At 47.1% G+C, this 22,577-nt stretch overlaps 8 protein-coding genes across 8 annotated transcripts; 4 read left to right on the forward strand and 4 right to left on the reverse strand.

Annotated features, from left to right (window-relative positions):
* Positions 1 to 967: 967 nt before the first annotated feature.
* MICPUN_93104 (predicted protein) lies at positions 968 to 2,164 on the forward strand. The gene is made up of 3 exons (XM_002507201.1): positions 968 to 998; positions 1,297 to 1,380; positions 1,566 to 2,164. Exons 1-3 carry the CDS (start codon positions 990 to 992, stop codon positions 2,070 to 2,072), a joined length of 600 nt encoding a protein of 199 aa, XP_002507247.1. The 5' UTR covers positions 968 to 989; the 3' UTR covers positions 2,073 to 2,164.
* Positions 2,146 to 3,469, reverse strand: HEME1 (uroporphyrinogen decarboxylase chloroplast precursor). The gene has a single exon (XM_002507598.1). The coding sequence runs from the start codon at positions 3,379 to 3,381 to the stop codon at positions 2,206 to 2,208; it is 1,176 nt and encodes a 391-aa protein (XP_002507644.1). The 5' UTR covers positions 3,382 to 3,469; the 3' UTR covers positions 2,146 to 2,205.
* Positions 3,470 to 4,425: 956 nt separating this feature from the next.
* Positions 4,426 to 5,976, forward strand: MICPUN_89673 (H+-or Na+-translocating f-type, v-type and A-type ATPase superfamily). Its single transcript, XM_002507202.1, has 3 exons — positions 4,426 to 4,715; positions 4,965 to 5,158; positions 5,242 to 5,976. Exons 1-3 carry the CDS (start codon positions 4,597 to 4,599, stop codon positions 5,895 to 5,897), a joined length of 969 nt encoding a protein of 322 aa, XP_002507248.1. The 5' UTR covers positions 4,426 to 4,596; the 3' UTR covers positions 5,898 to 5,976.
* Positions 5,977 to 6,599: 623 nt separating this feature from the next.
* On the reverse strand, positions 6,600 to 7,636 carry MICPUN_55312 (predicted protein; the record flags this gene model as incomplete). Its single annotated transcript, XM_002507599.1, has 4 exons — positions 6,600 to 6,755; positions 6,895 to 7,158; positions 7,297 to 7,541; positions 7,588 to 7,636. 4 exons carry the CDS (start codon positions 7,634 to 7,636, stop codon positions 6,600 to 6,602), a joined length of 714 nt encoding a protein of 237 aa, XP_002507645.1.
* A 1,952-nt stretch (positions 7,637 to 9,588) lies between these two features.
* On the reverse strand, positions 9,589 to 11,381 carry MICPUN_55314 (predicted protein; the record flags this gene model as incomplete). Its single annotated transcript, XM_002507600.1, has 5 exons — positions 9,589 to 10,326; positions 10,433 to 10,750; positions 10,787 to 11,017; positions 11,151 to 11,194; positions 11,368 to 11,381. The coding sequence occupies 5 exons, from the start codon at positions 11,379 to 11,381 to the stop codon at positions 10,055 to 10,057; spliced, it is 879 nt and encodes a 292-aa protein (XP_002507646.1). The 3' UTR covers positions 9,589 to 10,054.
* A 477-nt stretch (positions 11,382 to 11,858) lies between these two features.
* On the forward strand, positions 11,859 to 13,518 carry MICPUN_55315 (hypothetical protein). The gene has a single exon (XM_002507203.1). The coding sequence runs from the start codon at positions 12,049 to 12,051 to the stop codon at positions 12,793 to 12,795; it is 747 nt and encodes a 248-aa protein (XP_002507249.1). The 5' UTR covers positions 11,859 to 12,048; the 3' UTR covers positions 12,796 to 13,518.
* Positions 13,519 to 14,972: 1,454 nt separating this feature from the next.
* On the forward strand, positions 14,973 to 16,396 carry MICPUN_55317 (predicted protein; the record flags this gene model as incomplete). Its single annotated transcript, XM_002507204.1, has 6 exons — positions 14,973 to 15,173; positions 15,243 to 15,415; positions 15,477 to 15,550; positions 15,613 to 15,737; positions 15,789 to 15,882; positions 15,960 to 16,396. The coding sequence occupies 6 exons, from the start codon at positions 14,973 to 14,975 to the stop codon at positions 16,049 to 16,051; spliced, it is 759 nt and encodes a 252-aa protein (XP_002507250.1). The 3' UTR covers positions 16,052 to 16,396.
* Positions 16,397 to 17,015: 619 nt separating this feature from the next.
* Positions 17,016 to 22,124, reverse strand: MICPUN_55318 (glycosyltransferase family 24 protein; the record flags this gene model as incomplete). The annotated part of the gene is made up of 2 exons (XM_002507601.1): positions 17,016 to 21,893; positions 22,014 to 22,124. The coding sequence occupies 2 exons, from the start codon at positions 22,122 to 22,124 to the stop codon at positions 17,016 to 17,018; spliced, it is 4,989 nt and encodes a 1,662-aa protein (XP_002507647.1).
* Between the last annotated feature and the right edge of the window lie 453 nt (positions 22,125 to 22,577).

Below are 22,577 nucleotides of genomic sequence, written 5' to 3' on the forward strand. Positions count from 1 at the left end.
GCAGTAATGTCACCGAGAAATGTCAAGCGTGAACGGCAGAGGAATGGGTTTACTAAGCGATGAGAAAGGTAGATGAATGTATGCGGAACCTATTTCCGGTACATAACGCAGCGACTTTCGTCTTGGAAAAGAGCACCGCGCGTCGCGGTTTTGCTGTGCTCCAGCGAGTTCGGCAAGCGAGGAATTGCGGTTCATATCGCCTATGCGTTACCTTTGAGCTGGTTAAAGTCTATCGTCAGATCGATGATCACGAGATGCTATACCGATCGTTTTTAGTAGAAAGGCTACAACACAACACTTACGCGTTGACGAGATAGAAGCGGGCTTTGGGGGAAAACAGGTCGACACGAAAATCGTGCCCAGCAGCGACAAAAAAGATTTAATATATTTGTGTTGGGCAATCAAGCACCAATAATCGGAATCAAGCTCATATCAACATGTAATAGTCTGCGTTCATGTATACAGATATAGACTATGATAGAGGTGGGACATCTATCTGGTGGGAATACTTACGTTCGTTATTACATGCATGTTATTATTCGGCATAGCCGATCTTACACGACCCCAACTTCCAAAATAATGTAACAATAATCACCTGGTATCGTTTATATATCAAGGTCGAAGGTCTATCCGTCCCATACATTGTCGACATTTTTGACACCATTAAATCAAGAACGATGGTCTATCGTTCTATGCATTGCTGACATTTTTGACATCATTAAATCAAGAACGATGGTCTAGCGCTACATATAGTTGATGACATTTTTGGATTTTTAGCTCGAGAACCTTGAGTCAGACGTAATGAAATGTAATATGTATCATATATTATGTAGTCTTGTAAATAACTTATTATTCGGCATATCATCACTCTCAGTCCACATGTTCTCACAAGATTAAAAGTTGAATTGCCGCAAGCAAGTGAGGTAGGGTTCCATCGTAAGCCTCAGCACATTCTGGTCGCATCACTGCGCACCGTGCCGCGGGTCATAATGGATAAGGTAAGTGGCTCATCTACAAGCGAGCTGCATCCTAACATCTTCGTTCATCTTCTGCGTGGGTCAAGAATGGTCGATCTTGAAAGCTCCGAACCATACTCGCGTTTGCACTCACGGGAAAAAGGGCGAAACCCGGCTCCTGCCGGCTTCCGGCACGAGCACGGACAAGGCTCTCGCTCCGTCCACCAAAGCGCCTGTTCTAAATCTTCAATGCGGCGTTCGCATCATTGAACTGGCAGTCGTCCCAGCATCTCGTTTATAATATAATGTTGATCACTGCTCTACCCCTGCCCCCTCTCAGGTTGTTGTGATTGACGGTCGCGGGCACCTGCTCGGCCGCCTCGCCTCCATCGTTGCGAAACAGCTCCTTCAAGGGCAGCACGTGGTAAGTGAACATAATAATACGACCCGTTGGATAATCGGCGGGCAATGCTGGTGGTGTTGAAGTACTGGTCTGCCCTCCGCGTCCTCCTGAAACTCCGGCGGGCATCTCAAGCTAGGGTTTTGCTCCAAATTCCAACAAACCCTCGCACCTTCTTCTCACGCTCGTTTCCCCCTCCCCCTCGTCAGGTTGTCGTACGCGCCGAGGGCATCGTAATATCCGGTGGCATCGTTCGCGCTCGCCAGAGATATGATTATTTCAAGCGCCTTCGCATGAACACGAAGCCCTCGCACGGCCCCTTTCACTACGCCGCCCCTGCGCGAATGTTGTGGCGCACTGTACGTGGAATGCTTCCCTACAAGACAACGCGCGGCGCGTGCGCGTTTGAGCGCTTCAAGGCTTATGAGGGCATTCCGCCCCCTTACGACAAGGTGAAACGTGCAGTCGTTCCCGAAGCCCTCAAGGTGCTCCGCCTAGCCGCAGGGCACAAGTACTGTGTGCTTGGTGACCTCTCTCACCAGGTGGGCTGGAAGCACAAGACAACCGTGGAGGCCCTCGAGGAGAAGCGCGCTGCCGCAGCGTCGGAGTACTGGACCAAGAAGAAAGAAGCGAACAGCAAGTTCGCTGCCGCGAAAGAGGCAGCGAATTCGCAGCTTGGTGATCTTGCGCCCCTCATCACGGCCACTGGCTATTGATTGTCAGGAACTGCACTTTTCCTCGCCGAGTAGTTTTTGGTAGCGGCGTGGACTAGGGAATGAATTCGACGACAGAACAAACGTGGTCGACGCAACGTGACTCTGCCCGGCGCACATTCGATGTTTTTACGATTCAATACCTAAAATCTCGCACCGTTTTGAAAAAGTGCGCCACGTGCTCCTCTGGAGTGCCCTGCATTACCCCATGGCCCAAATTCACCACGTGCTTCTTATCACCAGCCTTCTGGATGGTTTGCAACACGCGGTCTGTGATAACCTCTTTACTGGCGAATAACGTGACCGGGTCTATATTCCCCTGTACCGCTTGCTCCGGTCCAAGTCGTCTGCGAGCATCTTCCATATCAACCGTGCCGTCCAGAGATATGACATCCGCGCCAGTGGTCTGGAGTCTCTCAAGGAGCCCACCAGAACCGGAGGCATACAGAATGAGGGGCAAGTCAGGATGTGTCACCTTTACCTCGTCCACGATGCGCTTAAGATATGGTAAACAGTAGTTTTCGAAATCTGCAGGACAAAATTCAGAGGCCCACGAGTCAAAAATCTGCACCACCTGAGCCCCGCTATCCGCCTGATATTTGACATACTCGACGACAGAGTCGGTGATGGAGGAAAGGAGTGCGTGATATACATCGGGGGCATCAAAAGCCATTTTCTTTATAACCTTGTAGTGGGTGGACGTCCCTCCCTCGACGATGTAAGATGCAAGAGTGAACGGCGCGCCGACGAATCCGAGCACGGTGGCATTGTTCCCCACCTCCTGGCGAAGCAGACCCAATGCTTCACCCACAAAAGGCACCGACTTCTCGGGCTCCAACGCGTTTATCGTCTTGACATCCTCCATTGAGCGCACAGGGTTCATGATGATCGGTCCAGTGCCCTTCACGATGTCGAACGGTATGTTCATGCCGGATAGCGGGGTAAGAATGTCGGAGAAAAGGATCACGCCATCGGGCTGGAAGGCCTCCCACGGCTGAAGCGAGATCTCCACTGCGAGGTCCACCTTCTCCGAGCGCTCGCGAAATGTCGGGTGACGTTTGCACAGATCTTGGTAGATCTTCATGTAACGACCGGCCTGACGCATCATCCAGATGGGCGGTCGTTCGACTTTCTCGCCGCGAATTGCGCGAAGCATGAGGGGGTCATTCGTCGCGGAGTCGAATGCGGAGGAGCCGGACTCAACCTTGATGGCGCGAGCTCTGGTTGACGGTCCCTTAACTAACTCGTGCCTGGATGATGTGCGGAAGCGGAGAGCAGACCGTGTGAGGGCGTCACTTACGGAGGCTGCCATAATATCAGGCGGATCGCGAACGCTTGGGATCGAACGACGGATGCTTTCGAGCGCGGAACGTATCTCGCGAGGTGGTTGTCCGCGTGCGTCAGGCTGCGGTTTGGATAAGTCCAAATAATACGCAAATGATATTTATGAATAATAATGTAATCTAGCTAGGTAATCTTTTATTGATTGAGAAACTATCTAAGTGTTTAGGTATTTTACCACGAATCCCGACCACTAACCCCTGAATTAGAAATTAGTGACTCGACTTATTACTTACTTATTACCTTCGTAATATATACTTACTTATTATTACAGATCGATGTACTTATTATTAATTCGTTCGTTCGTTATTATTGATTGGGTTCACAATACAGTACAGCAGGTAGATCCAGAGAGATAAGATAGTCAGGTCATGCCGCTCCGTGATTTTAAAAAGTGTATTTTGCTCTCTTGAAATTCAGAATATTCAATAGACCATATTCCCTATATCGTTGACTCGTTGATTTCGTTGACTCGTTGACTTTTGACTAAAATTGGGTCGCGGGTGTTTTTTTTCCCTATGGCGCCTAGTTAGGCCCAGTCAGGACGGCGAGCGCGCTGAGCGGCTCACTAATACGCTGTTCGGCGCCAAAATTGGAGGACGACAGCGTCAGGAGCGCGCATTGGTGTTGACGAGTTTGCGTCGCACGAAACGACGCTGCGCCTGAGCTACGGTTTCAGAGGCGAGTTGACGGTCTATTAACTCGTAAAACCATGATATTGTCGTAGCTAAGCCGCAACATCGTATCTGACGACGCAAACTCGTCAACACCAAGGCGCGCTCCTGATGATGGCGTCCTCCATCTTTGGCGCCGAGTAGCATAATTGCCAGTTGTCTAGCGCGCTCGCCGTCCAGACTGGGCGCCATACGGAAAAAAAACACGCGCGACCCAAAATGTTTGGCTCGAAGCGCGTGTCTGTATTTGCAACCGACCGGTGATCGTATGGTAACCACCGTGCCGACCGAAAGTCAACGATATAGGGATATGGTCTATTACCGCTCGTGACACTTGTGGGCAAGTTGACGCCTTCGTCAAATATCTTTTGACAGTTCCAAACGCCCCGAAGGAATTGAAGTCAACCGCCTTAGAGCCACCAACCCGAGGCGCGAAATCGTAGTCCGGTGACGTTTGATCTATCTCAGGAACACCGGGACTAAATTTTTTTTCATCAATTTGCCCCTCGATCATGTCAAAGCGCGTTTTCCGGGACTCCATCTCTCTGTTAGAAAGATTGCGAAGGAGCGAACTTCAAAGCTTCGTTGGGACTCGAGCTCTGCAACACATAGAATTTCGTCCATCTCCTAGGTGCGCATTGTCAACGATCCTTTCTTCCGGAAAGCAGCGCTAAGAGCCCGCGGTCATTCACCTCGGACATGCGCCCTTCGGCTATTTTTCAAATTAGGGTTTTCCTTCGACGTGTTCTTATCAATGATGTCGTCAAAACATAAGCTTACGAGCCATAACCATTGCCCGTGAGCTCTCGGTCGAGTTTCTACCTCAACATCATCCCACGCCATTGCGAACAGTCACTGAAAGCTTGCCCCCAACTCCCAGTTCCTGCACCCTTGGGATTCGAACTGTGTCGCTACAGGTGGTCGCTCAGCGGATGAAGTCTGTTGGCAACATTCAAAAAATTACAGCTGCCATGAAAATGGTAGCTGCATCCCGTTTGAAAGGCGCTCAAACGAAAATGGAGACATCCCGTGGACTTGTGCAGCCTTTGTTTCGCTTACTCGGCGACATTCCTGGTAGGTTAGCCTGCTCCGCACAATTTCAATCCTTATCAAACACGCGTGAGGTGTTGATTACTTATAACTCCCCACTGATATAGGCACTACCTCCGGCGAAACGATGATCATCCCAGTTTCTTCGGATAAGGGCCTGTGTGGTGGAATTAACTCCACTGTCGTTAAATTTTCCAAAGTTGTTGCGCACTCGTCAGAGGGAGAGACCTCGCTAACAGTCGTCGGGGAAAAGGCTCGAGGACAGCTTTCGAAATCTTACTCCCATCTCTTAAGAAATGTGATCTTAGATGTGACGAAGATCCCGTTAACTTTTGCGACTGCTTCGATGGTCACAGACGTCATTTTAGGGCAAGATGCCCCGAAGAATCAGATAATCTACAATAGGTTTCAGTCGGTCATATCCTTCAAACCTACTGTGGCAACTGTGCTGTCTGTGGAGGAATACGAAAAAGCTTCGGACAAAGGCTTCAACAAATTTGACGAATACGAGTTAGAGGGACCCGGGCGCTCCGAGCTGCTTCTTGACCTCGCGGAATTCAAAATGGGCGCTGTCCTGTACAATGCATTCCTTGAAAACAGCACCTCTGAACTTGGTTCAAGAATGCAGTCGATGGAAAACTCTACGAAGAACGCAAAAGACATGCTCGGTAAGCTCACGCTGCTGTACAATCGGACGCGGCAGGCATCAATCACGACAGAGCTGATAGAGATCATATCTGGTGCCTCGGCTCTTGAGGGCTAGATTCGAGTGACGCTTTGAAAACTTTGTAGTTATGTTTGTATCTGTAACTCTCGTATTAAAAAATAACTGGTCCGTTTTTGTCTCAGCTATCATTTTGATTCGGGGTTTGCGACAAGAACCTTAGTGCTTCTGAGGAACCGCGCTGGATATTTTGTAGCCTCGAAAGTTAACCTTCGATCCGGCTTCCAACAACAGTGTCCGTGGTCTCGAAAGTTCTTGACCAAGGTTTTATCGATAGCGTTTAAGAGAAAGTTGCTGATTACGCTTCCAAGTGCCACGTTTGGAAGGGCGAGCCTTATTATAGTTATGTCCCTGCCCCACAAAAACACTGCTAAGAGGTAGTTCAGTTGAAAGGAAAACTACCATTAAGTACCTTGCCGCGAAGGCCGCGATACTTGCGCCCAGCAGACGTGATGCCGCGCATTTCGCGATGTTTCCGTTACAAGGGTCGTTATTGAAAACCGTCTAATTAGAACTTGGAAGGAGGCAAGTCAAACATTTTTTGTCCCATGACATTTTATCATGCCGCCCAGTGAAACACATGTTGATAAGCCTTACGTGCACAGGATTGCAGATCCAGTTGATGCGAGGGTCATTCCTTATGACTTTATGCATAGGATCGACCATGATAACTTCATAGTACTTGTAAACAGAATCCTGGAAAAGATGTGTTATTTAGTTAAGGAGCAATTAAAAGCCCTTTCAGTCCTTGCTCCTGACCTCGTTCAGCCAGTACGAGTTTAGCACACGGAGTGCTCCGCAGCGTCGGGCGGCGCGCTCCTCGGCAACGGAGCGGAGATTGCGAGCGAACTTCAATTTTTTAACGCCTTGATGGACCGGCTTGCCATAACGGATGCCCTGTTGTTGATTTTGGGGTGGAGGGTGGAGGGGGGGGTGGTGATTGGCCCATGCATCCGAGTCATCCGTCCGCTTGGACACCGTGCTTTTAACGAAAAGATGGGGTAGGCAAAGTAAACTCGAAGCATTGCAAATGTACCTTGGAAACTGGACGCTTCCTTCCACCGCGGCGAACCCTTGAACGGTAGATGCAATATCCTTGTTTTGCCTTGTAGCCGAGCCGGCGGGCCTTGTCGGGACGAGTGGGACGGGACACACGGCACACCGAAGGAAGTTGACGGTATTCCCAAACTCGGACTCGCTGCAGGAAACGAAGAACATCGCTTTGTTTCTTCTTCCAAAGTTCCTCGACGTATTTGTATGCCTGTGGTGCATTTCGATATTTGCAAGTTAGGTTTTGTTTCTGTTTCAAGAGGAGCGACGTGCTGCATGGCGAGCCCAGCAATGGATGCGCAAAAGCAGATGATAGTGGAGAGAACACGTCCGTGTCGCATCACGAGAAGCCCTATTCAAGGTTTAAAAGAAGAGCTCTGATGTCCACCTCTAGTATGCCGGTTCTTCGGCAAAAGTAGACGGATCTCGAGCCGTGGCGGTGGAGCGCGGACGGGCTGCGAAACGCGGTAGCGACAAACCGATGGAAAATGCGTATCGGGAAGAAAATTCGGGCGTCAACTCCACTGGCATGGAGCAGCCTCGTTGACGTACCCCCATGCTCGGATGTAGCTGCGACAAAGGCCGTTGGCCTGCGTCTAGGGTTTTGAGCGAGGAGCTTGAGATTCAGGGTTTCTTTATGAATGAAAGTTATGGGTTTGAAAGGGGTGGGGCAACACACCCCCAAAATCCGGGTACTGAATTCTCAACAAGAGCTTACGAGGTGGCATTTTGGAATTTTAGGTCTGGGTTCGGTACTGAGTATTCGTCACTGTAGTCTACGAATGAAGGTACGAAGGTATGGATACGTACGAAGGTACGAATAATGAAGGTACGAAGGTATTTAACTGGTATTTATATACGAAGGTAGACAATTTAGACATGCATGTTCGTACGAAGGTATTTTATATATTAGCTAAGATTAGTATAAATAATAACGTACTATCATATAGCTAGGTATCGATCGGTACGTACCTCGTCCTGACAGAAATGGCCACTATTTATCCACACGACTTTTATTCCTGCGTACGATAGTCGGATACCATAGACCACGATGGCTCCTCTCCGCTTCTCTCCGCTATCTAGTACCTTCGTATATGAGGAATCTTCTGGTTAATTTATTACGAATAAGGTACATCACTTGCTTGATTATTAGTCTATATTATTATTGAAGTATTATTGATATCCAGCATATTCTAAACATCATATTTTATATTATTTAATAAAGTAACACTATATGAAAACAGGCCATGTAAACTTCATGTAATTTTTTACATGAAGTATCCATTTCCGATGGGAAAATTACATGAAGTTCACATGAAGTTTACATGATCTGTTTCATACCTTCGAAGGTAATAAGCAAGCATAAGCAAGATATGTAGATATTTCCAAACTTCGATCGATGTGCCTGGCCGCACCTTTACTCGCAAAATATGTGTTTTGTGACTTGCTTGCTTGTGTGCGAAAAATGTTCGGAACTACCTTCGAAGGTAGAACGCAGAGACTTGTACGAATGAAGGTACGAAGGTACTTGGAAAACCACCAAATTTTGTGAGAGCGAAAACGGAGTACTTTCGTGGGTGTGGTAGACATCCAGCTATGCAATTCGGCCAGGTGCGAACGACCGCATGCGATGCACACCGTGGTGGACCTCGGCGCCGCGCCGGCTCACAGAACAAATTTCATAGCTCAGAGAGTCAACTAAAAGTCTTCGGGAACAAATTCGGGCGAACGCCTGCTGATGGTCACCTCAAAAGTGTTGACGTTAAAATACACGCGTCCTACCCGCCCCGAAATCCACCGCTGGCACGGGACTCGTGTGCAGGCAAAGTACTTTTCGTCGATGCGTTCACAGCTGGAATTGCTGGCGATATGTTCGTCGCTGCACTTGTTGACCTTGGCGTTCCATTTGATCTTATCATAACACAACTAGCAAGATTGGATTTGGAGGGCGACTACTCTTTAAATATTGTGACGACGAGTCGTTCGGAAATATCTGCTCCATTGTTTTTCATTGAAGAGCGAATGCAGAAGCCACTTGTACCTAGAAGTTTCAAAGATGTCAAGACCTTATTAGAAGGATCGGTATTGACGCCTGGTTCGAAACAGAGAGCCTTGAAGACATTCACACTTCTTGCAGAGGCGGAAAGCTCTGCACATGGTGTTTCCGTGGAGACTGTGTATTTTCACGAGGTGGGCGCCCTCGATTCAATCGTTGATATAGTCGCAGTTGCCGTTTGCCTGGATTACCTTGGAGTGAATGAAGTCATCGTCTCACCACTGCCAATTGGGAGAGGGCTCATAAGCGGTGCTGCACACGGTGCACTTCCTTGCCCTGCACCGGCAACTGTTCAATGCCTTTGCGCCGCTAATTTGTCAACTTACGCGACGTACACAGATGGTGAGTTTGTTACTCCAACCGGGGCAAGCCTTCTCGCTACTTTAAAGACCGGAATCGGTGACTGGCCGCGAAGGTTTGTACAAGAACGAACCGGTTATGGCGCTGGAATTAAAAAATGGCGACATAGACCTAACCTTTTAAGGATAGTGCTCGGAACTGTTGAGGAAACTTGAGTAAACTTTACTTCGTTGTTCAATTTTGTCACTAAATGCACAGGGTCGATCGAGATGGTCCTTGCTCACCGTGGTTGACTATGCGAATGTATTGCTGCAGAAGTACGCAGGGTTGACAGGTCTACGGACACGAATGTCGACGATGTTTTATCCCTGCCATCACATATGGAATAGTAGTGATCAAATCGTGTGTGAAATGAAACTTGTCAAACGGCGCTCTTATTTCATCCACTGGAATATGAATGATGAATGTGCATTACGAAATACCCAGGAACCGACCAAATGGAAAGGAGGGGTAGCTCAATACGGCGAGGGCGCTGCAACGGTACTTTTAGCTGCCAAAAGCATCTGCGAATTGAGAGAAGCAAACTTTTTGGCTGCTTCAAAAGAGCTTCCATCGGAAAACTCCATAGGGGAGACAACACGTTGTGCACTGGCGAATCCGTCTGAAGATCCGTCCGACTCGCAGATTAAAATCCGTCCGAATCATGGATTGAGATGATGTGACCTGCGTGTTTTGTACCATTGGTACGACATACGAAACTGCTTTTCAGAAAGACGCTAAAAAAATTTCCTCACTTGAACTTTTTGTTCATCATCAAGGGAATTGGGAAGTCGACTTGGTACGTGATGATAAAGTAACCGAAGTTCTCATTGCCCTCATACACCGCCATACCTTCAGATGATTTAATTTCAATATCGCCCGGGAAGATGATCGCGGAACTTGCGAGTTCAACCATGCGGCCGTAAATGTGGGTGAAATTATGTCGGAATCCAGTGAGCGTATCAACCAGATCAATCCGATGTGTCATGCGAAGGTTGTTACCGTCCCTAGTGAATATGCGATCTTTAGCGGCGATAAAATGTCAGCGGATATCTCCGAGGTCGCCGTCTAGTATGGGCTCTCCCTCCTCAAAAAGTTCTAAAACATGACCATCTGGCAAGCCAGGCACTATCTCGACATTCCAGGCTTTCACAATCACGTGTTATCTTAACATTTGGGCATTCCTCGCACACTTCTTTGGCAAGTTGCTGAAACATCCCAGGTCCAACTTGCCGCGTGACCATATGTTGTTTACAGGTGCATTTTCGTACACCTTTTGCTGGCTTGATGACATTTTTATCTCTTCCAAGGCGCAAAAGTTGACCAAGATATAGATCTTTCAGGCTGACCTCAAGGTCAACGTTGATCGGATCACCCTTGAGTGCCTCTGCCTCCCTTCCTGCACCAAAGTCGCCAAACTTGCTGCCGAAAAAAGTTGAGAAAGTATCTTAGGGGGCGCTGTTGCCGCGACTGCTTTGAGCACGTTGCTTGACACCTTCTTCTCCGTAGAAGTGACGTTTACCCGCAACAGATAGTGCCCCGTATGCGTGGCCAATCGCAGCAAACCTATTGGCCGCATCCTCGTTTCCCGCATTTTTATCGGGGCGATATTTAAGAGCAAGTTTACGATATGCTCTTCTTATCTGGTCCTCAGAAGCGCCGCGGTGCAGTCCTAAGGTCGCGTAGTAATCCCACCTGAGCAAAAGTAGTCTCACTATTGAAATCGTCCGCGGTGAAGAAACTTGTCTCAGTAATTCGCACCCACTAGCTTGGCATTACTAACAAAAGTAGAAAAGCTCGGGTTAAAGAACCGCAATGAAGTGCTCAAGATGGTGAGTAAGCCTCACCCTTTCTCACCGACGGCACTTGAAACTCGGCGTTCGTGCAGTTGCTGTCAGCGGGTTTTCAAAATAACTTCGATAACTTCTATAAATAATCGTAAACTTCTATTAATAATAATCGTAAAAAGAATCCTTATTTTTTCTTCACGCACAGACCCTGACGCAGGCTGATAATAAGGCAAGCAGGCAGGGCTAATAATAATTTGGGAGTGATTCTACATACATATATGTACTCATTCACACAAATAAATAATGTTCAGAACTTTTTTTAACCTGATCCTACATATATACGTACCTGATGAGTAGTGAAGAGGTTAACGTACGTACGTATGTACATATATATATACATATATAGACTATGTACATGTATACGTGCCTTCGAAGGTACGTAGACTATGTACATACGTGTAGAAACGAATACGAGAGAGGGACAACTTTTTGAGCGAACGAACATAAAACATAATATACATAAAACCCTTAATATAAATAAGCTTCGTATCACATACATGAATATATACCAGTTATACCTCCCAGTACTTAATTCGTCCGTAATAAGTTTCGAAGGTTTAAATATTAAATATGTATGGATATATTGTATGAGGTACTGATATATAGTTATTAGCAGATACCTTCGTTGCCCTGCGTCACGTGACATGAAAACATCGCGTTCTTGAACACTAGCTAGCTAGACACATTTTCGAGCTTTGACCATCGCTCAACAGAGGCAGCGCTGCCCCAAACTGCTGCAAGCGCGAACTGTTATCCATTGGTGCCTGCGAACACAGCCGTCACTGATTAAGGGCAACCTTCTAAGTAGTTCCGGCGCAACGCCACAGAGGCTTAGCTTAGCTTAGACTGTTCGAAGGCGACCAAAAACACTTTCTTGACGTGTTTCCGCGCTAATATGTCAGGGGTCACGCCACACTTATTAACCTTGCATCCCAACGTGCTCGGAGGCTGCTTTGGCGAGTGTGCTCCGCGTGACGCAGGGCAACCTCACTCGTATGGCACGTTACTAGTTCTATTGGAATATGTCCTGTTCGTGTTGATTTCCCTGTCCGGAGGCTTCAGCCCACCGAAAAACATCTCCATCTGTGGTTATTTGGAGCTCTTGCCGGACTGGATCGCGTTCTTTTATTTTCACGTTGCCGCCTGCGGAGTAGACTCCACGATTTGGCACATCGTCATGACGGTGAAGAAGGAGCCGCATATTCTTCTTGCAGCGATTCAGATGGTTTCAGGGGTGGCTTGCGCTGGAGCATTACTTGGTTTCAGTGTTTTTCCACGCTGTCTTTGGGAAAGGCACCAGTCTTGTGTGCTGCTGTGGGTTTACGCCACATCTTTCACGATGTTTCTAATGTTCCTGAGGGATTCCCGGAAAGAAAAGTATTCTGCCATACCACTCATGTGTTGGTCGCTGGGTGCATTTTTTTGCAACTTGTTTTACTATGAATCGACTTTTCGATTCTATGCCGCAGAGGGGATGACGATATTGGCCTACATAATGTGGTGCTCAAGTTTGCAGCATTTGCATGGTCGAAAATTGAAGATGACCTATGTATTCCTGGTTAACGGGCTGGAGGCGGCTATCATCATGAAGTTTTACCGATATAATCAGCACCATGTTTGCAAGGAAAGTGGAAACTGGTGAAACTGTATCGGAATGGATGTGTGAATTGTAAGGGCAGGCTGCAAGTCTTCAAATGACCTTAGAACAGCCGAGGAGTCCGAATGTCTGCAGCCGAAGAGTACATGAGGGTACATGAACGGCAGAAAGTCTCTTGGGAAAACTGACACGCCGTGATTTCTTTTTCTAAATCGTCACAGTGAGTTTTCAGCATCCTTCCCATCACCCTTTCAGTCTAGAAATGTACTCATCGCCACCCAGTGACAGGATCCTGTCGAGCTCGACTTGTATCTCTACGGCCTCCTTCTCCATCCCAGCGGATTTAAAATCCTTTATGACTTCACGAAGATGATCAGTACTCGCAAGATCTCTCTCACGGGGATCACGCGCACGCCTCCCGCGCTTAGAGACGAGTCTTTCCAACTTGAACCTTTCAGCCTCAATATCTTCTTCGGTGGCGTTATCCGAACCATCGCACACGGTGATAGCCGCATCCCCACCTGCGTTCATCTTCGTGACATTCGCAGACTGAATTGTATCGCCCCAGGTTATGTATGGACCTATGAATGAAACATCGTTGGATTGCACCTCCGAGCCTTCCTTGGTGACGTATACGCAACCTAGTGGTACTTTTAGCGTGACGTCTTTCACTTTCTCAACTTTTGACACTGCGCCACCGCCTTGGCGAAGGTACAGTTGTGTTAAAGTTGTAAAGATATTGTTAAATAGCCAGTACAAAGTCAGGCCCGCTGGAACAGTGAGCGAAATGTATCCAATAAATAAAGGCAGAAGGTTTAGCAGGAGAGACTGTCGCTGCTCTTCATCCTTCTGCCCACTGTCACCTGTTCCTGGTTTCAACAAGTCCATACTCACATACTGACTTAGTACGGTCAGACCAGGAACGATGAGATAAAGCATAGCACCGTGCCATCCGATCGGAGGGTTGTAGTCGACATCTAGAGGTAAAAGCCAGCTCAAGTCGCGATTTGGACTCGGGCCGGCTAGTGACGGAATAAAAAACCAAGGTTCATCGAAGGAACCGTCGATTGATGCGTTATTGAAAGCGCGGTACAAGGCCCAAACAACTGGAAGGGTCAGGAGTAAAGGAACGCAACCCGCCAAAGGGCTCACTTGGTTTTCTTCATATAAGCGATTAAGTTCGATGTTTGTCCTTTCGGGATCATCCTTATATCTTTCCCGAATAGCCTCCGTCTGTGGCTGAAGGTTCTGCATGTTAAGTGCACTCTCTACCTGTAATTTCGTGAACGGAAAAGTGAGCGCCTTGACTATGAATGTGGTGAAGATAATCGCGGAGCCTAATGGATACGGAACGTCATTCTCTCTGAAAAACTCTTGCGCGGCAAGTGTAAAGGCCTCAATATTGTCGGATATCGGTGAGAGAATTCCTTCCATGCGCTCCGGACCAGTTCCCAAGGCGTTCACCGAAACGATGTCACTTCCCTGCAAGGCCTGCGCGCCAGTAAAGTATGACTCGGCTAGCGGTAATTCGCCGAAACTAGTTGAACGGACACAGTCAAGTGCGTCAAAGTCAAGTACGAAGTGTGTCATCGAATCAGATAAGACGACGCCTATCCCGGAAATGTCCGGGACCGCGCGTAATCGAAAGAGAGCACCGAAGCTTTGGTTCCTTTCACGAATACTCAACAGCCGCGCGGTAACACAAACTGAGTTTGTGCTCGGCTGATTAGTCGGCCTTGGTTGCAACTTGATCCTCCTTGCACAGCTGGTCATGCTTCAATATCCGCAGGTGAAGCCGGGCTGCAACACTGAGTAAGGCAAATAAATGGCAAACAAATCACATACGAAGGTACGTACATGATTGCTTCCAAATCTTGATCAGTTTGAAAATAAAAGTTTATCACGTATCCCGTATCGTATTGGAATAACATTATTTATTACCTTCGTTCGTTCGTGACTATATATCCGTGAAAGGTGCCTCCCTTGCACTGAGGAAATTTTGTATGGGGTTCGCGGGAGGCTGGTTTATTTATTTGGGACGCATAGTCTACCTTCGTACGTATAGATAGTCTAGTTGTTATGCAGCAATAAAGTAACAAACGATAGATGTGACCGTACGGTTCTTTAGTTTATGACTTTTGCAAATAACCGAGCTCTCGACCAATCAGAAGACGAATAAAACTGTCAAAGTTTGAAAACCGAAAAAAAGCCGGGTTGGAATAATGTGGTGCCAGCATTATTTAATATTGCAGCATCCGATACCGCGCAGCGGGTATTTTAGTCCAAGCAATTCAAAAGTGGAACAAGCGACATGTCGTTTCTGCAGTAGAGAAGCACAAACAAGCATGAGCATGAAGATCCGGTTGAGTAGTAGGCAAGATACTATTGTCATCCTTGACGCCCTTCAGATAACGGTGGATGACGTACGCGCCCTATTTGGCATATGAGCTAGACCTGCAGAAATATCGTTGGAATGACATCTCCTCTCGCAGACAAACGGTTTGGCTCCTGACCGCCGTAGAGCTCTTCAATCACAGCTGGTAACTCTGTCCTGTTTTCCATCTCTGAAAGTATCCTACGGGTTCTCAATTGTGTACGCGACCCACGTCATTCCACGACTACAGCAGCGAGTCGCAGCCTGCGTGACGCAAAACACGAAGAACGAGTGAGTCGAGACGCTAAAGCCGCACTGATTTGAATAAAACGTCCTGTCCACTTTAATAAAGGCGTCAACCGGAAGTTGAGAATCTCGTTTCAACCTCGATAAAGTGCTTATCCGGGCAGATACGTGAACTAAAAAGTGCGCTGCGCACTACCGTCACTTATGTTAATGACGTACCCTGCTGTATAACCTTGATGCAGGTGTGATACAATCTCAGCAACTCCGAGTCCCAGAACTGGTCTTAAAACAAACAGGATCCCAGCTCAACATCATGCAGCGTCTAGCGACATCTCGCTATGATCTTCAAAAGTCGGTCCTCGATAAGGTGTGCCAAAACTCCTGTTATCCCTGGACGATTATAACATCTAACAAGTAGGTGGTCAAGAAAACGAAACGGTTGACTACCTGTCGAGCCTTTCATGACGAGCTTTCCAGCCAATTTTCGAGCTTACACTTACGGTTGAAGGAAAGTCGAATGAACGATTCAATTGCTTTGCCGCGTATCCGCTGATAAGGTGCCTTCACGTGCTTGTATTATTTTTTGCAGGTAGCAGTGGAAAAGCTTGGAAAGACGATAAGTCAAATCGGTTCCGTGGAGTGGCCACCGGTAGAATGAGCACAGGAATGCAAGACTGTTAGAAACATCGAGACACACGGTGCACGTTGCCGATCCATAATTTACAGCTAGCGCATGATTCATGATGTTCGCCTCGGCACTGTCGTTCTCATGATTGTAGCTAGCAGAAATTTTGGGTACCCTGCGCTGGTACTCAGTCTTTTTATAAGGATTATTTGCATATACCAACCATCAAAGAAACGCTCGAGGAATCGCACGAGACGGAGCGTCTCAGGGGCACTCTGCAGCTTTGGATTTTCTTTTTCAGGCAAAAATGATCGGTTGAACGAGCGAGGATGACTGATGTTATATATGTCAGGCGGCGAACTAGCTGCAGTAAAATTAATTCAAAAGTATTCGGTTACTGTACGTTACAGCTTGTATGATGGCGGTGCTCAACGTAGCACGAAGGTGATCTACAGCTTCCATAGTCTACTGTTAAGAAACTTTCAAGTAGTCTATAATACTCTAATGACAATCGTAAATCTGCTTGATGAAGTACATACGAATTCAAGCTGTAATACGTCTGTGTTGAAAGCAAAAAGTGCTCGCTAGCAACAAGAGTTAAGGGCGATCATCATCACCAAAGCAATTTCCAATTCGATCATCATAATTTTCAAAGATCTTACTTTTTTCGGTGGCCCTCTTCTCTGATATTGGCTAAAGGCCAGACGCCAGATCAGCACCATAAAAGGGAACGAACCAAACTCTAGTTTTAACCTGCACCATGACAAATCTAAGAAAGAGCAGCAAATTTCGCTTGATGTGATGTTTGTCGTGTAAGTATTCATCGATACATTTGGCCATGTTCCCACGGCAAGAATGGTTCGATGGCCCATGGAAGCACTTCACTTATCCTTTTGCGGACTTTTACGGGCATCCCGGTGAAGCGCATGCAGAGGTACTAGTCAACATAAAAACGTGTTAGTTTGGTACGAAGGTACCTTCGAAGGTACGAAGGTAGATGTTTGGGTTCAGGAGAAGGATTTAGACCCAATTGCTCTTCGATCCAGAAATATTAGACATCAGTTGTTCAACTTCCAAAGTGTGCTGCTGCAACTCGTTGTCGAGAGAACTCCACTCCGCAATTATCCTCACGGCGCCTTTCAATTTTGGTTCCTTCGTCATCGGATTATTACATAGATCAATTGTTTTCGCAGACAATTTGGTTTGGTTGCCGCACCATGATTCGCACCAAAGCCACTGCTGTGGAAGAGAAAAGATAGGCACTTGATGTTGGGCATAATTGGGGAGGTCCTGATCAAGATTGGCTAATGAGTTAGGATCTTTTGAGAGGTTTTCATAAATGACTCGTAGTGTGTCCCCTGCTGCGAGCTGCCGAAAACGTTTCAAGTCCACCACGTAAAGTGCACTGATGTGATACGGCTTCCCATCAAGATGCCTTTCCCAAAACCCTTGCTTCCAAAACCGAAATCCATCCATAACTTTATTGTCGTCACAGAACGGAGTGTACGCATACGGTGCTCCGTGCAGATCTACTTCCCAAAGTTCTTTAATGTCAGCTCGTACAACTTGATCTGCGTCCACAAAAATAATCTTTTCAAGCGACAGAGGGAAAATGACATCCAAAAATAATAGTTTGTACGCCCATATGATCCGCTGTTTGTCTGTCTGCTTTTGCAGCCACGTTGGCCACTTATACGTTACTAATTCGTACTCAAAACGATACCTGGAGGCGAAATGAGGCAAGTATTGCTTAAAGCGAGGGGAAAGCCAGTTTTTCACAAACCAGAACTTTATGGGATTCTTGGTGTTGCGGCGCACGGAGAGCATCATAACCTTGATGAGGCGCTCATAAAGATAGCCGGAAGCAACCGAAAAGATGTGAATTTTTTCACCGTGACAAGCCTCAGCTAGTGTCAAATCTCTCGAAGCATTTTCGGCAATCCTGCTCCTGGGCATGTCTGAATTTGTAAGCTTTTTGAGCGAGTCCGAAGGTCCAGTGTCGGCAAATGTATGAAGCTTCCATCTCCCCAAGAAGCTCGCCAGTATCGAGCTGAAGCTGAAACGACCGTTGAGTTTAACACTCGGCACATAGAGTTGGACATTCGTTATTCTAGATTTCCTCTCGGTTTCCAATGATGCAGGATGGTCAATACCACTCAGAACATCCTGAGATTCCATTTCCGGTCGTCGCTTAACATAGAGATTTAGGGAAATGCCTTTCCAGCTTGCAACATATAGCTCAGCGTGATTCGACATAAACTCGACGCCGCGGTCTTGGGTTGGCTGTTGATACACGTACTTTTGGGCATACTTGCCGAACTCATCATTTGGCACCATGTAATAGTTGCTTGCAGATTGATCGGGGCGTAGTTCAAGGGACCATACTCCTGGTGCAGCGGGAAGCTGAAAATAGCCGAGGGTCGACATCACTATGGTCCCTGCGCGTTCCGATGGATTCTTGAGCGTCAGCTGCAAGCCCCGCGGATGTTCATTGCTGTTGATGTCCACGCAATGCCCAGTGACTAAGAGAGCTTCAACTTGAAATTCAGCTTCAACCAAATTAAATCCATCCGGTAACTCTTCGAGACTGAGATGATCAAGATCATATTGTGTAGCGGTCGTTGTAACGAGCCATGCTTCAGGAATGTCAAGATGTGCCGTATATTTTTCTTTCAGGGGAAGCCCGGTGAAGTACGCCCTCGGGTGAATACTAATAGGTGCAAGTGGGACTGCATACCTGTAATATGAACTTAGGGGCAAGTAATGCAGAGTATTAATTGGATTTAACACAATGCGGACAGTCACGCTGGAGGTGAGAGTTTCTTTAATAACATTGATGAGAGATATGACCCGCTGTGCATCCTTGCTGAGTGGGTCCAATACTGCCTCGAAAGCCACTGTGCCGTGACCTGATATACTGACTGCACTTTTTGTGAATTCAAGGACCTTCAAGATTTCGGCCTCTTCACGCCTCACACCATATTCTGAGCGCCGCCATGCAAGAAGAGAGGTGCTGAGCATATACATATCAGAAATCCGCGTGGTATCCGTGGCTGTCAGGCTACGAGGAACGGAACGGCCCACTATCTGGCGAACGAGATCAATGTGGGCTCTATGTTCTTGAGACAGGAGTAAACAGAAATCTTCTGCATCCATTTGATAATCCCTTGGAATATCAAGGATCCGTCCGTTTACAATTAGCAAACCAACCTCAGGAGGGCGAAAAGTCGCCATGTGTTCTTGGCCGAGAAGTCGAGCTACAAAATTGCCCTGTTGCACTAGAAGAGAGTCAAGATCATAATCGCCGAGATGATGAGATCGAAATTTCTGTGCAGCTTCTCTCGCCTCCTGTGACGGTGCCACACCTGGCGGGTGGAGTACAGCAAAACGGACGTTAGCTTGACAGTGCGCCCCTTTCCAGGTACGTTTGTTGAAATCAATAGCGGCATCGATGACTGCTTTTGCTGCAGGACGGCTCGCATCAGAAACAAACCATACGGTGGTGTCCTTTACTTTCAGGCTATCTTTACAAATGTAGTTGACAAAGTTTTCAATGGGGTAGGTGTGGCTCTCCACTCTATTAGACGGGGGACGCATCACAAGATATGTCGATGGAAATATCACTGCATCTTGAATGAATGGGACGTATCTGGGTGTCGCGTCACGAAGAACCCAACCGTAGGCCCCGCCAGGATATGTGTCTAAGATTTTGTCTGTCAAATTTCCTTCAGATATTGCTGTTGCAAATGTTTGGATTTCCAGTTGAACCAAATGCATTGCCACTTGCTCAAGTTCACTTTCAAGTTTTCGTGCATTGGCAAGGGAACAATACAGACCATTTACAAGGACCGACGGAACAGTAATGCCCTTAGCCGCAATCAGATCCTTTGCCTGACTGACGTAGAGTGCAGAGCTTGGTGTCAAATCGTCACGCTCGTCAAGATCGAAAGAAAGAATGTCAGCAAGGGCAAACTGCAATTGCATGTCAATCGTATCTTCATCAGGCCGGACTCCTTTGGTAGAATATTCTCTGGCAACGAAAGCACGTTTGAAGATCTGATTAAATATTTCCTTTGCAGCTGCCCAAGTGGCGTTGTTGTAGAACGGATCATTTAAAACATTCACTCGTGATATAAGTTTATGAGTCTCGCCGATCCCACGTGCGAATTCACCTGCATACTTTCCCCCATACCGACGAGAGAGCAAAGTCCCAGCTCGTGCGAGTGCCGTCCCAATAGAAATGCCGAAGGGTAATTCGAAATCCCCGTTTTGTTTTTTGTTCTGAAACACGCCATTATCGTTTGCATCCCTTTTCCATTCAGATTCAGATTCTGCCTCTCTGTCAACAAAGACAAGCCCAAGCCGCAGAGGAACGTCAAATTTGTTGATATACCGTTGGACTGTGCTCACAAGATTGAGTCCCTCTCTTTGGCTGAGGTCAATGACTGCAACTATATTGAATATATTGCGACGCAAGCGTGGGATTGAACCATCCTGTTGGGCACTAATTAAGAGCTCAATACTGCGACTCCAGTCCTCAAAGTTCTTATCAAGCTCGATGTTATTCGTCCAGCTGACCAATCTATCTGAATCTTCAAGGTTAATACGGGGTTGCCCTTCACCAAAAGCTATCTGCATTGGTAGCTGGGGCTGGAGAAGTGCGCGAATTTGCTCACTGTCAAGGCCAAAGTCTTTCAGGCTGTGCCCCTCTCGTATATCGGTCCATATGTGCTCCACCAATGAAAATAAGTCGATCGTGTCAAGGTTTAGAGGGCGACGATTCATATGCATGACATGCGCGCCGGGACGAATAACTTTCTGGTTTTCAATAATTTCAGTCATGAGAATATTACCTGGTTCAACGCGAGAAAGAGACGCAGCAAGCGATGGAAAATTTTGTGAGATGTCTTCTAGCATCTGAAATGGATCGGCCGCGGATAAAATTCGATGAGTGGCTTGCAAGCCGATGTTCTTAAAATGCCATATATCAAGATTTTCGCGTATATTTTCGTGCTGTGGATGGTTAGGTATGGTTGTCAACTTGGAAGCCAGTCCCGGAAATCGCACCACTAACGCAGTTAAGTTACATCCACCAACTTCCACATGGCGGGAAAGAACATGTCGCATTTTCGACATGTCACCATCGTCTTTGCTGCGTATTCTGGTAATGTCTACAGAATTATACTCTGTGTTTTTAATGACCATCTCCACACCAAAGCCACCGAGTCTAAGCTCGTCATCTGTAGCACCCAGGCCCACGCAGCCTGATACTTCACAGCCAGCTAGCAAGATTGGTCGGTGGACATATTGGATTTGACCTCGCAATGACGCGGCAGCCATGATGTTGTGGAAGCTATTAAAACACGACGTTCCTAGTGCGGCGTAAAGAATGATTGTTGGAGAACCCAGAGGAGTCATATTTTGCGATTCGAGCTGACCTGTGCCAGTTTTACTCATGTTCATATAAACTGCAAGTCCACCATACACGTGGTCAAACACTGAGGAGCGCCGTATCCCACTGACGTTAATCTTTGATGATGAGAAAATCAAGTTTCGAAGCTCCTCCTCTGTGGTCGCTACAAATCCCGAAGTGCCGAGTTCGGCCCAGCAACACTTCAACATTTGCTTTTCTTCAAAGTTTCTGTTAAAATTGTTTTTGAAGCTTTCCTGTGCGATCGAGCGAAACATCTCGAGGCGTGGCGAATATTGCCGGACTCTGAGTGCGAGCTGTAAGGCTTTGAAAATATCCTCGGAGTCAGATGCACCGCGTGCAGCATTAAGAATCCGCGCCCTACAGTCATGGTCTCCCGGCTCGAGCCAAGACTCAGTAAAGGCCCAGTAACTGTCAGGGCCATAGTCCGCGAAAAACTCGGCCGTCTCAAGTAGAAATGAGGTTGCCTTGAAACGCGGGGTCGAAATAAGGATTTTGGTTAGAACTTTAAGTGCCGAATCGTTCTACGGGTTCAAACGCGACCGTCTTGGAGTGATAAAAGCGCGGTGCTTGAAGGTAAAACGCACCTGCCACCTGGTGGTGAGGGTGAAGCTGACTTCAACGTCTTGGTAATTCGCTGCGCAAATCGCAGGGAAAAGCATACATAGCACAACAGCATGAGATATCTTGAAGGACATCTTCGACCTGTCTATTGTTAACTTCGACACGTCGCACGGTCGAGAGGTTATTATATAAACCATGTTCTCGCAGTGCGAATATTCATGAAAAGCATGCGCGTTGAGGGTGTTTTTGTCAGTACGATTGACACTTCTTTCTGAAGTCTTTGAATAAACGCTGACATCATCATTTGAATATCAGTAGTCTTCAAATTGACGTGTGGATCCTGCCAACTGCGTCTGGAGTCGTTCCAAGGATTCGCCTTCAACTTTCTTCCTTTTGTCCGGTAGGATTCCGATCCTGAGTGTTCCGTGCACTTCGATTTTGCACCATAAACTAGCTAGCAACCTCGCCCTAGCTAGCTAGCTCAAGCTAGCTAGGTTTGTAGAAGGTATGTTGCTTTTCGTTCGGATGGAGCATGCGTACAAATTCTCGACCATGTGGTTTATTTATTTAGTTATTAGTGGGTGCGT

Source organism: Micromonas commoda, chromosome 1, assembly GCF_000090985.2.
Source record: "Micromonas commoda chromosome 1, complete sequence".
In the NCBI taxonomy this organism is placed as follows: Eukaryota; Viridiplantae; Chlorophyta; class Mamiellophyceae; order Mamiellales; family Mamiellaceae; genus Micromonas; species Micromonas commoda.

Bases quoted from the DNA above. Each gene is read 5' to 3' on its own strand.
- MICPUN_89673 (XM_002507202.1), top strand. From the start codon at position 4,597: ATGTCAAAGCGCGTTTTCCGGGACTCCATCTCTCTGTTAGAAAGATTG. The intron at 4,716-4,964 runs GTGCGCATTGTC...CCCAACTCCCAG, and splicing joins GAATTTCGTCCATCTCCTAG to TTCCTGCACCCTTGGGATTC. The intron at 5,159-5,241 runs GTAGGTTAGCCT...CCACTGATATAG, and splicing joins CTTACTCGGCGACATTCCTG to GCACTACCTCCGGCGAAACG.
- MICPUN_93104 (XM_002507201.1), top strand. The intron at 1,381-1,565 runs GTAAGTGAACAT...CCCCCTCGTCAG, and splicing joins TCCTTCAAGGGCAGCACGTG to GTTGTCGTACGCGCCGAGGG.
- HEME1 (XM_002507598.1), bottom strand. From the start codon at position 3,381: ATGGCAGCCTCCGTAAGTGACGCCCTCACACGGTCTGCTCTCCGCTTC.
- MICPUN_55315 (XM_002507203.1), top strand. From the start codon at position 12,049: ATGTCAGGGGTCACGCCACACTTATTAACCTTGCATCCCAACGTGCTC.